The sequence below is a fragment of the Rhinoderma darwinii genome, chromosome 1, assembly GCF_050947455.1.
Source record: "Rhinoderma darwinii isolate aRhiDar2 chromosome 1, aRhiDar2.hap1, whole genome shotgun sequence".
Classification (NCBI taxonomy): domain Eukaryota; kingdom Metazoa; phylum Chordata; class Amphibia; order Anura; family Rhinodermatidae; genus Rhinoderma; species Rhinoderma darwinii.
This window is the reverse complement of record NC_134687.1, coordinates 657,247,096-657,260,980: the sequence shown is the minus strand read 5'-3', so window position 1 is coordinate 657,260,980 and position 13,885 is coordinate 657,247,096. Positions and strand designations below refer to the sequence as shown.

The 13,885-nt window shown below is 45.0% G+C and overlaps 1 protein-coding gene across 1 annotated transcript in view; it reads left to right on the top strand.

The window, feature by feature from the left end:
• Window positions 1-13,885, top strand: part of LOC142704673 (uncharacterized) — a 36,502-nt gene that overhangs the window by 1,579 nt on the left and 21,038 nt on the right. Inside the window, exons 2-5 of the mRNA XM_075848291.1 lie at window positions 2,696-2,859; window positions 3,774-3,947; window positions 4,023-4,146; window positions 13,785-13,882. Of these exons, the coding sequence (XP_075704406.1) occupies window positions 2,803-2,859; window positions 3,774-3,947; window positions 4,023-4,146; window positions 13,785-13,882 (453 nt within the window). The 5' untranslated portion in view covers window positions 2,696-2,802. The remainder of the gene's footprint in view (window positions 1-2,695; window positions 2,860-3,773; window positions 3,948-4,022; window positions 4,147-13,784; window positions 13,883-13,885) is intronic.

The following is a 13,885-nucleotide window of genomic DNA, read 5'->3' as shown; positions in this document are numbered from 1 at the left end:
CCATACCGCGCAATCACCGGAAATATAAACCCCTCACACCGCGCAATCACCGGAAATATAAACCCCTCACACCGCGCAATCACCGGAAATATAAACCCCTCACACCGCGCAATCACCGGAAATATAAAACCCCTCACACCGCGCAATCACCGGAAATATAAACCCCCCCACACCGCGCAATCACCGGAAATATAAACCCCTCACACCGCGCAATCACCGGAAATATAAAACCCCTCACACCGCGCAATCACCGGAAATATAAAACCCCTCACACCGCTCAATCACCGGAAATATAAAACCCCTCACACCGCGCAATCACCGGAAATATAAAACCCCTCATACCGCGCAATCACCGGAAATATAAACCCCTCACACCGCGCAATCACCGGAAATATAAAACCCCCACACCGAGCAATCACCGGAAATATAAAACCCCTCACACCGCGCAATCACCGGAAATATAAAACCCTTCACACCGCACAATCAGCGGAAATATAAACCCCCCACACCGCGCAATCACCGGAAATATAAAACCCCTCACACCGCGCAATCACTGGAAATATAAAACCCCCCACACCCCGCAATCACCGGAAATATAAAACCCTTCACACCGCGCAATCACCGGAAATATAAAACCCCTCACACCGCGCAATCACCGGAAATATAAACCCCCCCCACACCGCGCAATCACTGGAAATATAAAACCCTTCACACCGCGCAATCAGCGGAAATATAAAACCCCTCACACCGCGCAATCACCTGAAATATAAAACCCCCCACACCGCTCAATCACCGGAAATATAAACCCCTCACACCGCGCAATCACCGGAAATATAAACCCCTCACACCGCGCAATCACCGGAAATATAATACCCCCCAGACCGCGCAATCACTGGAAATATAAACCCCTCACACCGCGCAATCACCGGAAATATAAACCCCTCACACCGCGCAATCACCGGAAATATAAAACCCCTCACACCGCGCAATCACCGGAAATATAAAACCCTTCACACCACGCAATCACCGGAAATATAAACCCCCTCACACCGCACAATCACCGGAAATATAAAACCCCTCACACCGCGCAATCACCGGAAATATAAACCCCCCTCCACACCGCGCATCTTCCTTACATACACACTGCACTGCCGTCCCCTTCCGTACAGACACGCTGCACTGCCGTCCCCTTGCGTACAGACACACTGCACTGCCGTCCCCTTGCGTACAGACACACTACACTGCCGTCCCCTTCCGTACAGACACACTGCACTGCCGTCCCCTTCCGTACAGACACACTGCACTGCCGTCCCCTTCCGTACAGACACACTGCACTGCCGTCCCCTTCCGTACAGACACACTGCACTGCCGTCCCCTTCCGTACAGACACACTGCACTGCCGTCCCCTTCCGTACAGACACACTGCACTGCCGTCCCCTTCCGTACAGACACACTGCACTGCCGTCCCCTTCCGTACAGAGACACTGCACTGCCGTCCCCTTCCGTACAGACACACTGCACTGCCGTCCCCTTCCGTACAGACACACTGCACTGCCGTCCCCTTCCGTACAGACACACTGCACTGCCGTCCCCTTCCGTACAGACACAATGCACTGCCGGCACCTTCCGTACAGGCACGCTGCACTGCCGTCCCCTTCCGTACAGACACGCTGCACTGCCGTCCCCTTCCGTACAGACACGCTGCACTGCCGTCCCCTTCCGTACAGACACGCTGCACTGCCGTCCCCTTCCGTACAGACACGCTGCACTGCCGTCCCCTTCCGTACAGACACGCTGCACTGCCGTCCCCTTCCGTACAGACACACTGCACTGCCGTCCCCTTCCGTACAGACACACTGCACTGCCGTCCCCTTGCGTACAGGCACCCTGCACTGCCGTCCCCTTGCGTACCTGCACGCTGCACTGAAGGGCACCTTGCGTACCTGCACGCTGCACTGAAGGGCACCTTGCGTACCTGCACGCTGCACTGAAGGGCACCTTGCGTACCTGCACGCTGCACTGAAGGGCACCTTGCGTACCTGCACGCTGCACTGAAGGGCACCTTGCGTACCTGCACGCTGCACTGAAGGGCACTTTGCGTACCTGCACGCTGCTCTGCCGGAACCTTCCCTTACATACACACTGCACACCTAGGACCTTACATGAAGAGTGGTTGGTGTCTGTCTTGCAGATGTGAACAAAGTATTCGTCACCGGGTACAGTGAAGTACAATTACTATCCGGTAAAACAATCTACAAGGAATAGGGGAATACTGTAATAAATAAGAATTTTAGATGTCTCTGAAGATCCAGGATCTCTGAGGTAACTTCTTATATCTGTAAAAACTTATATATGGGGTCTATTAATGCATAAAGGGCGTCTGTCACATTGACCACCAGTCTGATCTGTTGGCAGCATATTATATAGCAGGAGGACCTGAGCAGATTGTGTCTCTTCATTCACTTGTATAGGAGTTACAGGAACCACCTAACAAGGCCACCCAGAGGTGGAGCCGCATCTCTGAGACATTTCTGGCATCTCCTGGGGAGAAATATCCGTGTTGGGAATACCCCTTTATTCCATGTGGTGACGGCTCTGAGAAGATGTTTCTCTCAATGATCAATAAGTGAGGTTCTGTATGTCACACATGATGTTGTCCCCTGTATGATTTCCATCTTCTCCTTTCTTCATAAAGACGTCTGCAGTACTAGATCCTCCAGTTCCTCCAGTTTTCTCATCTTCTCCTCCACAACGTTCCTTCTCCTGAATGACCCACCAAGGTTGGACAAGGACAGGAATGAGATGAGCAGAAGAATATTAGACTTCACCTTGCAGATCATCTACCTGTTGAGCGGAGAGGTACATTCTTCTACATTTCGATGCTCTTTATTAAAGAACAAGTTTTATTGTTCAGACTGTGAAGGATGATTTATTTGCTTATATTCTCTATTACTAAGATATGTATTATGTGAAAGTGATGATAATGTTTAAATGATTTAGTTTCGTGCAGCAGCCATCTTGTCTGGAGTTCCCATCTTGTCTGGAGTTCCCATCTTGGTTCTTTTGTAGTGAATAGAAAAGTCATTGTTCCTTTAATACAAGTAATGTTGATTTCGTATGTTTTATCTTTGACCTTGGTTCCCATGCGAAGTTGGTAAGGAATGGACAGGGAGGGAGATGGGAGGGTGGCAAGTATGCGTGAAGGAAGGTCTCCCCCATCTCCACGAGAACATTCTGTCCAAAAGAGAGATAAGACACCTGCAAAACATAATGTGTGAAGAATTATAATGATGTATCTGGGATGTATTTTATTGTATGCTTTTTACTGAATAACAAATATTGTTACATTGTCTCTGATTGGTTTACCTCAAGCCAACACCCCTTCTGAATTTCATTTTAACAGTTTGAGTTTGGTAATAAATCCTTCAGAGGAGCATTTTGAACATTTCAGCGTGTCTGTGTGTTTTCTTCTCCTCTCTCGATATATATCGGTGAAATATCCTAATTAGGATACTGACTAATGGGGTCTGGCCTTGAGAGTCTGTTTGTACTCGTATAAATTTCAGTCTAATATATTTTGAGCGATGGATTTCCACGACAAGACCTTCCACCATTCTTGTAGTCGTCTTTGGCCTCGTTCTATTTTCTCTGTCTTTTTGTAGATGAGGTCTCCAGTATTACAGATGTGGGCGTCACTAGGGTCACAATCTCCCTCTTTCTACTGAGGGGGGAATACTGTGTTCAGTTCTCTAAGTGTCTCTCTCCATACACAGGAGTACACAATAGTGAAGAAGACATCGGGTGACTGTACGACTCCCATCATCCATGAGTCAGGAGGATGGAGCAGTAGTCAGAGCCCCATCACAGAGCCTCCCCCTCACTCCCGGATACATGAGGAGAAGATCTTAGAACTGATCTACAAGATGACTGAGCTGCTGACTGGAGAGGTGAGACTGCTGGGAAATTCTACAGTAACAGCACTGGAGGTGTCTGGGTGATGACTGTATCATTGTGTGTGTCAGGTTCCTATAAGGTGTCAGGATATCACTGTCTATTTCTCCATGGAGGAGTGGGAGTATCTAGAAGGACACAAGGATTTGTACGAGGAGGTCATGATGGAGGACTACCGGCCGCGCACATCACAAGGTAAGAAGATATAGATATTCTATATATATATATATATATATATATATATATATTGCATTTTGTTTATTTTTTGAAGTGTTAATTTCGTCATGTGCAGTATATACAGACATGTGATTCCTGATCTCTGATCACACGTTCCTCGCTTTGCTGCAGTGCTGCACTAGGTTATGTTCACACGCAGAAGTTTCCATATTTCTGAATGCGGTTCTTTCTGCAGTAGGTACATGAATTTGTAGTAACCACGTTCAGATGAGTTGGACAATCACAGAAATGTCTGCCACCATTTCTCCATTTGGGGATAATACGAGGTCTGGAAGATCTCAGTTATGAAGAAAGGCCATCAAAACTAAATGTATTTCCTGTTGAGAAGAGAAGGCTGAGGGGGAGGGGATATCTTTATATAAATATGGAAATGTCCCTATAAAACAATGTAATAAATGATTATTTTCATGGACCCGCAGAGAACACGGGGTCACTGCTTACAATTAAAGGAAGTGTAATTTCATCACAAAGTCCTAAAGCCGCACATCACTGTCCGAACCGTAAAGTCATGGAACCTGCTCCCACAGGATTTGGTAATGGTACAGTGCAGAGAGATATAAGAAAGGGTTAAAGATCTTCCTTGTAAGACACAATACACAGGGTTACTGGTAGTAATGAGGAATGTGGATCCAGGGATCTGTCCGATTGTAAGTAACACAGGTTGAACAATGTGTGTGGAGATATAATGCTTTATTTATTCTACACTCCGTTACATTTTATTTTAACCAGTTCAGGACCGGGCTATTTTGCGCCTTCAGGACCAGACACCTTTTAGCCATTTTTAGCACGTGTTAGTTAAATGGCTATAACTTTTTTATTTGTTGGGCTAACGACGTGATTTTTGCGACATTTTTTCCGTAGACAATGCAGGTTTCTTTTTATATCGTTTTTATACAGACCTTTTTTGCTATTTTAGAATTTTTATTCATAAAGTTTGAAAATAATAGTAAAAAAAATAAGCTTTTTTACGTTTCAGCTATTTTTTTTTGGTAATAACATAGTTTTACCCTAAAATAGACCTTTTATTTGTGATCATCATTGTCTACCGTAAATTTTAATATATTACATGTCTATATTAGGGTAATTGGGTCAGCGCTAGCGTTACCAAATTGATTGGTAAAGGGGGGGGATGTTTTTTTTTGGGGGTGGGTATTTTATGTGTATTTATTATTTAATTATTTTTTTTGCACTTTACTTTACTATTTTTTTTTATTACTATGGTCTGTCCCTCAAAGGTCAAAAAAGACCTTTGGGGAACTTTTATATATTTTTTTTCTTTCTTTTACACCATGTTTTTCCACTGTAACTGGGGCTGCACAGCAACCCCAGTTACAAGGGAAATTAGCCCTCTCATAGTGATGATTGTCACTAACTGGGCTGTGCTGGGTCTAGTATGACCCAGCAGCAGTCTGTCAGTAATGGCACCAGGCGATCATGTGACCAGTCACATGATCACCGGGAGGAATAGAGACAGCGGCGCGGCCGCTGTCTCTATTCCTATACACAGCGTTCATTGAGCGCTGTGTAAAAAGACATCGGAGAAGACAGAAGCAGCGAAAGCTACTTCTATCCTCTCCTCAGGGTCCCCGGCAGTCACTGACAGCTGGAGACCCGACATTCAGCTGCCCGATCGCGTGGGCAGCAAGTTAAAACCCGAGCCGTAAAAAGTCTATGGCTCGGGTTTTAAGAACCCTGATCGCTGGCCGTAAAAATGCAGCCAGCAGTCGGGAACCAGTTAAACATTTTATTGGAATTGAGTTTCAGGGGGATTGAACTCAAAAACAAGCGGAATCCAGCAGCAGGACGCTAGAAATGTAGAAGACCTGGTCAGGGTGGTCATAGACCATTAGACGTTACTGTGCAGGGAGAAGCTGCTGCTCATTACAAGTCGTTCTCCCTGCAGTAACACTACTGTCCGAGCTGTGCTCATTACTTTTCGCCATGCATGAGCACAGCTCCGGACAAGTAGTGAGAGGTGTTGTGTAATATTACATACATATTATGTGACCGCCCGCAGTGTTGTCCGGTGATATGAGCTGATTGTCGGATCTTTCAGCAGCAGGACCCATGGCGCACGGCTACTCTTTGGACCAGCCTCCTTTTTGAGAAGATTTTTCCAGTTAGAACAACCCATTTAGTGTGGATGTGTCAGGTCTCTTATGTTCCCCTGTCAGACGGCAGCATAGGATCGGGGGGTAGACGCTGAGATCTGGGATATAAAGTTTTCTATTACATCATTTAGTATTTTCATGTAAAGAACGGTATAAATACTGCCAGGACTTCTAGAGAAAGCCTGTGAGTCCTGCTTCCCCCGCCCACACAGAAGGATTTTCCTTTGTCATCCTGCTTATAAGATCTGAGAGTTTGTCAGACGTTCCTGATGGGGTCAGTGCCTGAGCTCCAAACAGTTCCTTACTAAACCTCCTGTCTGTGCTGAACATGTAAGGAGCGATGCTGGAAGGGGTAAATATCAGCCCCCTGTCATTTGCGGTATGAGCTGCTAACCTTGTGTAAGGAGACCAGACGCCCTTAAGATTCTTTTCTGATTTAACTGTATTCTGTTAGGAAGCGTCTGTGTCTTTAAGATCGCCATGACTACTGATGTAGCTCCTGGGCGGTTCTGTTTATTTCCTGAGCCTATCCCACTTCTCTGTCTTCTTCCTGTAGGGTGGGGTATTTATACCTGGCCTCCTCCCACTTTCTTTGCTTGTGAATTTTCTCCTTTCTTAGGTGTTGTGATCAAGCTCTCACTTACCCTGTGCCCTGGACTTCTTGGAAACTGACCTCTCTCTCTCTCGTTAACCCCTTGTTTACCGGTTTTGATTATCTATCTGCTCCCGCCTGGTTTTGACCTCTGCTGTACCTGATTTCCACTAGCTCTGTTTTGGACTTTCTGTTTACCCTCTGGCTGTCTGGTTACCTGTTCAGGTGTAGCCTGCATTGCTCCCCTTATCCAACAGTGAACTCTGTTAGAACAACCTGGGTTCTGTGCATCAAAAATCATCCCGCCTTGCGGTGGGCTCTGGCGAATACCTCAGAGTAGCCTTAGATTCTGTCGATCAGAGTTGTGACGGATTTGGGTTTGCGGTTTTATTTGCACGCTCTCTCCCGACTGTCTCCGGCAGACTTTTGGGAATTGGGCAACCAGTGATTCCATAACCTATTCGGGAGGTGCAGTGGATTTTATACCATAATTAATAACAGAAATACATTGATATCGAAACAGTAGAGGTTCACACCTAAGAAACTTGGATCAACCAATAAGTAAGGGAACCTGTCAGTAGGTTTGGAGCCACTAAACCACCAGCATACCGATATACAGTCGGGTCTAGTGTTCAATACCTGCCTACCTCATAAACAGAGGTTCGGGAATAGTTAGTAAAGTAAATTCCAACTTACCGAAACTATCTCGGGAGAGACATCAGACATCAGCCGAGGACATTACACCTCACTTTACTGTGCATGCGCAGTAAAGTGAGGTGTCATATCCTCGGCTTCAAATGTACATGCACCCTATGCTGCTGGACTTCTTCCGGTAAGTTGTAATTTACTTTACTAACCATTCTCTAAATGTCCTTTTTTTAAGTTTGTTTAACTCCTGTTGGTCTACTGCAGATTCTAACTCAAATCCGTCAGTGCACTGCTTCTGGTGGCTGACTCCACTGCTCTCCCTCCTCTCAGTGTTAGAGCTGGCAGCGGAGGGTTGTACAGACAAGATCACGCAAGCTGTTAGTATCCTAGTGAAGATAAGGAGGAGAGCTCACAGGCTATCAAGGTGCTTTCTCTATACTCGGACCTGCTATGTACAACCCCCCCCCCCCACGCGGCTATCTCTAACACAAAGAAAAGAGGAGGGAGAGCGGTTGAGTCAGCCGCCAGCAGCAGTGGAGTGCAGATTTGAGTTAGAATTTGCAGGAGACCAGCTGTCCACAGGAGTTACACAGACTCTACAGCAGCCAAGTGGTAGGACCTTTTTAATGACATTTTAATTTAGTAAGTTGCTTAATTTTACATTTAAATGTAATTGAAATTATCAATAAAAAGAATTCAGTTCAAAGGTGTACATAGCCTTTTAGTACAACATTAAATGATATCCACTCATGATTAAAAGCCAGTAAATCATATGATCCTACATTACTTTATTTTTTTTTTTTTCAGTGTCTGAGACTAAAGATAACAACAAGTTGTGGCCCCATTTCCTCCGTGCTTTAGAGACAAACACGGATATTATCCAACAAAAGCTCAACCCAAAATGAAATGTGTTCAGAAAGCAAAATATTCTAATCCAAAAATCCAATAATAATTTTGAAGTTAATTTAATTATTCAAAATTCAGGCAAAATGGACCAAGTGGCTATTCCATAGTAAAGTTCTTCTACATTTCCCTCCTCTCTTGATTCTATCACTCTTAATAAGAAAAGGTTTAGTAAACAACAAGGAGAAATTCTTCTCTTCTACTAACATCACTGTGTTATCTGCAGTATACATTGCCACTGTATTATTCATAGTTGATACACATCTGTTAATGGCCTATAAGATAATTTTAATATCTTTGTATATAAGAAACCTTATGGCCATTCCTTGAACCATTACCTGAGGTATCTCCCTGAACCATCTGTTTGGCCTTCGTTGGGCTGATATACGTCAGTATACAGCAAAAAAACTATAGAATAGCGTAGTACACTACAGTATTCCATCCTGCGGAGTCCAGTAAAAAACATATACCCTAAACATAAGGTTTTTTTTTTACAATGGGGGACTATAGGTGGCAGATGGCACTATATGGCATCCGTCACAGGACTCCGTTAAACGGATAAGGTGAGATGCTCCAGTGATGTAACTAAACAGTTATCACTGCAGCTTCCCTGGGCGAACTCAATCCTTGCAATACTGTGTATCTCTGCCTCGGAGGATCGGAAGAGGGATAGGCTTGACCTGATCTTGCTCCTTGAATAACCTTCTCTAGAACAGAGACAATAGAGCCTGCAGTGTGCACGGTGGATGTGACCCCCTTCTCCTCGCCACACCAGCACAGCAGTATATATCGTGCCCCCAGCTCATGCTTAGTCATGTCCACCTAGCTGTGCTCATGCCGCAGACAAGAACACTCCCCACTTCAGGCCTGCACCTCATAGCTGGGCACAATACATACTCCCTGAATGAGGCGGCTTCAAGAGGGGAACAAACTACAATGCATACAGCATGACAGGCATTGTTTCTATGAACTATACATAGTACATGGAGAACAAGGAGGAGTATGGAAGAGGTGAAGGCGAGGTGCTGTGATCACTGTTTACCTCTGTTACACTGACTGCATCTTCCGCATCGGAACAGTAAAGATCACCCTTGTTCCCCTATGCCGTGTATTGTTCAGTGAAGCGCTGCCTGCGGGGGGAAAGGGGCTGTATAGGCAACGTGTCTTATTGTATGTCTATACAATGAGATACGTTGCAGCCTTCAGTGGAAGGTATACGCCGGGAATCCTACTGACGTGTAACTCCGACAGACCGCTCAAAACTTGGTTTGCACGGAGCCTAAGATATACACCCATCAGCCATAACATTAAAACCACCTTCCTAATATTGTGCATGTCCCCTTCGTGCCAACAAAACAGCTCTGATTCATCGAGGCATAGAACTCCACAAGACCTCTTAAGGTTCCTGTTGTATCTGGCACCAATACGTTGGCAGCAGATCCTTTAAGTCCTGTAAGTTGTGAGGTGGGGCCTCCATGGATCGGGCTTGTTTTTCCAGCGCGTAATACAGATGATCGATCGGATTAAGATCTGGGGAATTTGGAGTTGAAGTGAACACTTTGAGCCCTGAACACTTTGAACTCTTTGTCATGTTCCTCAAACCATTCCTGAATAATGTTTGCAGTGTGGCAGGGCACATCCTGCTGAAAGAGGCCACTGACATTTGACAGTACTGCTGCCATGAAGGGGTTTACTTGATATATGACCATGTTTAGGTAGGTGGTATGTTGAAAAAAACATCTATGCGAATGCTAGGACCCAAGTTTTACCAGCAGAACATTGCCCAAAGCTTCTCACTTCCTCAGCCACCAGCCACTCTGCAATTTGTTCTGTAGTAGTTCTTCCCATAATGCATCCTGGTGCCATCTCTTCCCTAGGAAGCGACGCACATGCACCCGGCCGTTCATTTGATGTAAAGGTTAAAGGGAATGTGTCGCTAGATTTTTAATTTATTTTTTTAGTTATTATTTAAGTAATTACACATTGTTTTAATTTTTTTCATTTTTTCACAACTGAGGAAATATTATAAATTGTCCATGTGCTGGGCACTAGAAAGAGCAGTTCCCAAAATTGCAGCATGGTCAATGTGGTAAAGCAACCTCATTGCTTTATTCTGCAAATTTGGGGTAGACGCACTCTCCTCTAGTGTACTCACACAATCCCCCCTCCCTTCTGCTGGCTAGTGCCAGGAGAAGGAGGGGTTTGAATCGTCAAACCTCCTACTCTGTGTGCCGCCATTTTCTCAGCGACTGCACAGTGTAGGAGGATTAGATACAGTGCTCAGCAGACAGTATAACACAAACCTACACGAACATAATACACACATCACATACACGAACATAATTTACCTGCTCGTGCTCCCGCATCTGCTCCTATTCCTTGCGCCTTCGCTTCCTTGAACATCTGGCCGGAAGCAGCAGCCGGAAGTCGTCATCTTACTGTCCGGCCGCGGCTTCCAGTCCACATGAAAATGGCGCCTGATTTCGCTCTGTGAACGAGCTTCGTTTTCGTCTGTATGGGAGCGGCGCATGCGGCGTTCCTACACACACAGCGTGCGTTACAGTGAATGGAACGGCTCCCGTTCGCATTCTCTATGGGGTTGTATGTGCCGTATTCCATCTCTGTATGTGTCGTTAATCGACACATTCAGAGATGAAAAAAAATGGCAGCCCCATAGAGAAGTAAAAGTAAAAAGTAGAACACAAGAACACAAATGAATAAAATTTATTTTAATATCCTACTAAAAGCAATTTGATAAAAAAATAATAATTTCATGACACCTTCCCTTTAACTGGTTCCCGACCGCTGGCTGTATTTTTACGGCCAGCGGTCAGGGTCCTTAAAACCCGAGCCATAGACTTTGTTCGGCTCGGGTTTTAACTTGCTGCCTGCGCGATCGGGCAGCTGAATGTTGGGTCTCCGGCTGTCTGTGACTGCCGGGGACCCTGAGGAGAGGATAGAAGCAGCTTTCGCTGCTTCTGTCTTCTCCAATGTTTTTTTACACAGCGCTCAATGAACGCTGTGTATAGGAATAGGGACAGCAGCAGCGGCACTGTCTCTATTCCTCCCGGTGATCATGTGACAGGTCACATGATCGCCGGGTCCCGTTAGTGGCAGGCAGCTGCTGGGTCTTACTAGACCCAGCACAGCCCAGTTAGTGACAATCGTCACTATGAGAGGGCTGATTTCCCCTGTAACTGGGGCTGCTGTGCAGCCCCAGTTACAGTGGAAAAACATGGTGTAAAAGAAAGAAAAAAAATATATAAAGTTCCTCAAAGGTCTTTTTTGACCTTTGAGGGACAGACCATAGTAATAAAAAAATAGTAAAGTGCAAAAAAAAATGAAATAATAAATACACATAAAATACCCACCCCAAAAAAACGTTACACCCCGCCAATCATTGTTGTAACGGTAGCGCTGACACAGTTACCCTAATATAGGCATGTAATATATAAAATTTTACAGTAGACAATGACTATCACAAATAAAACGTCTATTTTAGGGTAAAACTGTGTTATTACCGAAAAAATAAATAGCTGAAACGTAAAAAAGCTTATTTTTTTACTATTATTTCCAAACAATATGAATAAAAATTCTAAAATAGCAAAAAATGTGTGTATAAAAACGATAAAAAAAAGAAACCTGCATTGTCTACGGGAAAAAACGTCGCAAAAATCGCGTCGTTAGCCCAAAAAATAAAAAAGTTATAGCCATTTAACTAACGCGTGCTAAAAATGGCTAAACGGTGTCTGGTCCTGAAGGCGCAAAACAGCCCGGACCTGAACTGGTTAACTTGATTAGTCAGATCATGCAACTTTCTTCCATTGCTTTATGTCCATTTCTGATGCCCATTGTAGAAGAGACCGGTATCGGCACTAGGACTAGTCCGCAGTGATGCAGCCCTAAATGCAGCGAGCTGAAATGCTCTGTGTTGCAGTTTATCGAGGGTTAGATACCACCAGGTCCTCAGGTGGGTGCATACGTAGGGGCCCAACCCAGTAAGGTATGAAGAAGGTACAATGCACACCAACGGGAGTAATTTTCAAGGTATATATTTATTATTTTGGCAGTAACGTTTCGGTCATATCCTTGACCTTCCTCAGGCACTGTAGTATGCTGGTTCCTGCGAAATGGCGCTTGTGTAGACACGGCTTGCCGCAATGAGGGGCGCTTTTGTGAAATGGCGCTTGTGTAGACGTGGCTGGCCGCAATGAGAGGCGCTTTTTTGAAATGGTGCTTGTGTAGACGCGGCTGGCCGCAATGAGAGGCGCTCTGTGTGCTCCGACACCTTTCAATCATAGCCAGCATTATGTTTTTGAACAGTTTGTTCTGCAGTAGTTCTCCTGTGGGATAGGACCAGACGGCCAGCCTTTGTTCCCCATGCACATCAATGACCCTTTCACCAGTTGTCGTTCCTTGAACCACTTTTGATACGTACTAACCACTGCATACTAGGAACTCCCCAGAAGACCTTCCATTTTGGAGATTCTCTGACCCAGTCGTCTAGCCATCACAATTTTGCCCTTGTCAAAGTCGCTCAGATTCTTTTGCCTGCCCATGTTTCCAACACATCAACTTTAAAAACTGTTAATTTGCTGCCAAATATCTCCTCCCTTGTCAGGCGCCATTGTCAATGTTCTTCACGTCACCTGTCAGTGGTTTTAATGTTATGGCTGATTATTGTATATATTGAGGAGGACAGTGGGGGTCGTCTTCATTTAAAAATAAAAATATTGACGTACTTGTCCTAATAGATCCATGAATCTTGCTACAGAGGAGGATGGGGGTGTTCCCTCTCTTTATAGAGCTTCTGTCTCCTGTCCAGGAGGGAGGCCGCCTCTCTAATGGTGCGGTCATGGGCTCACTGAAAACCAATTAACTAAATGTAATCATATATTTTTATTTTCTCATTCTTCATAACCGCAACAGGTAAAAGGAAACTTGGTGTTATAAAACCGTAGAGCTTCCTCCAACACCTCAGTGGCTTCCCATCCCTTGTGGAGAGAAAACTTGGAGTAGTTGTTTTCCTTAATACAGGTACATTGTGTGACTAATAAAAGATGAGGTTCTTCACTGTGGGTTCCCTCTCTTGAAATGTAGAATTCCCTAATAAGCAGAGGTGTCATTGTTCCAGGGCGTACCAGGGCACTTTCTTTGGTTGGCAGGGAGCTCTTAATAAATATCCTCTGCGTCCGACCTCTTTAAACTGTATCCACAAATCTCAGGACGCGACCTTCAGACTTTGATTAAATAAACATGGAATTGCAGGTGTAGAAGAAAGTGTGTGATATATAGAGAGATATACAGTAGTCATGTATTCAGTCACTGTGTGTTTCCTACAGATGGATCCAGTAGGAGAAATCCACCAGAGAGATGTCCCAGTCCTCTGTATTCCCAGGACTGTCCAGAGGAAAATCACAATGTCCCAGAGAATCATCAGGTA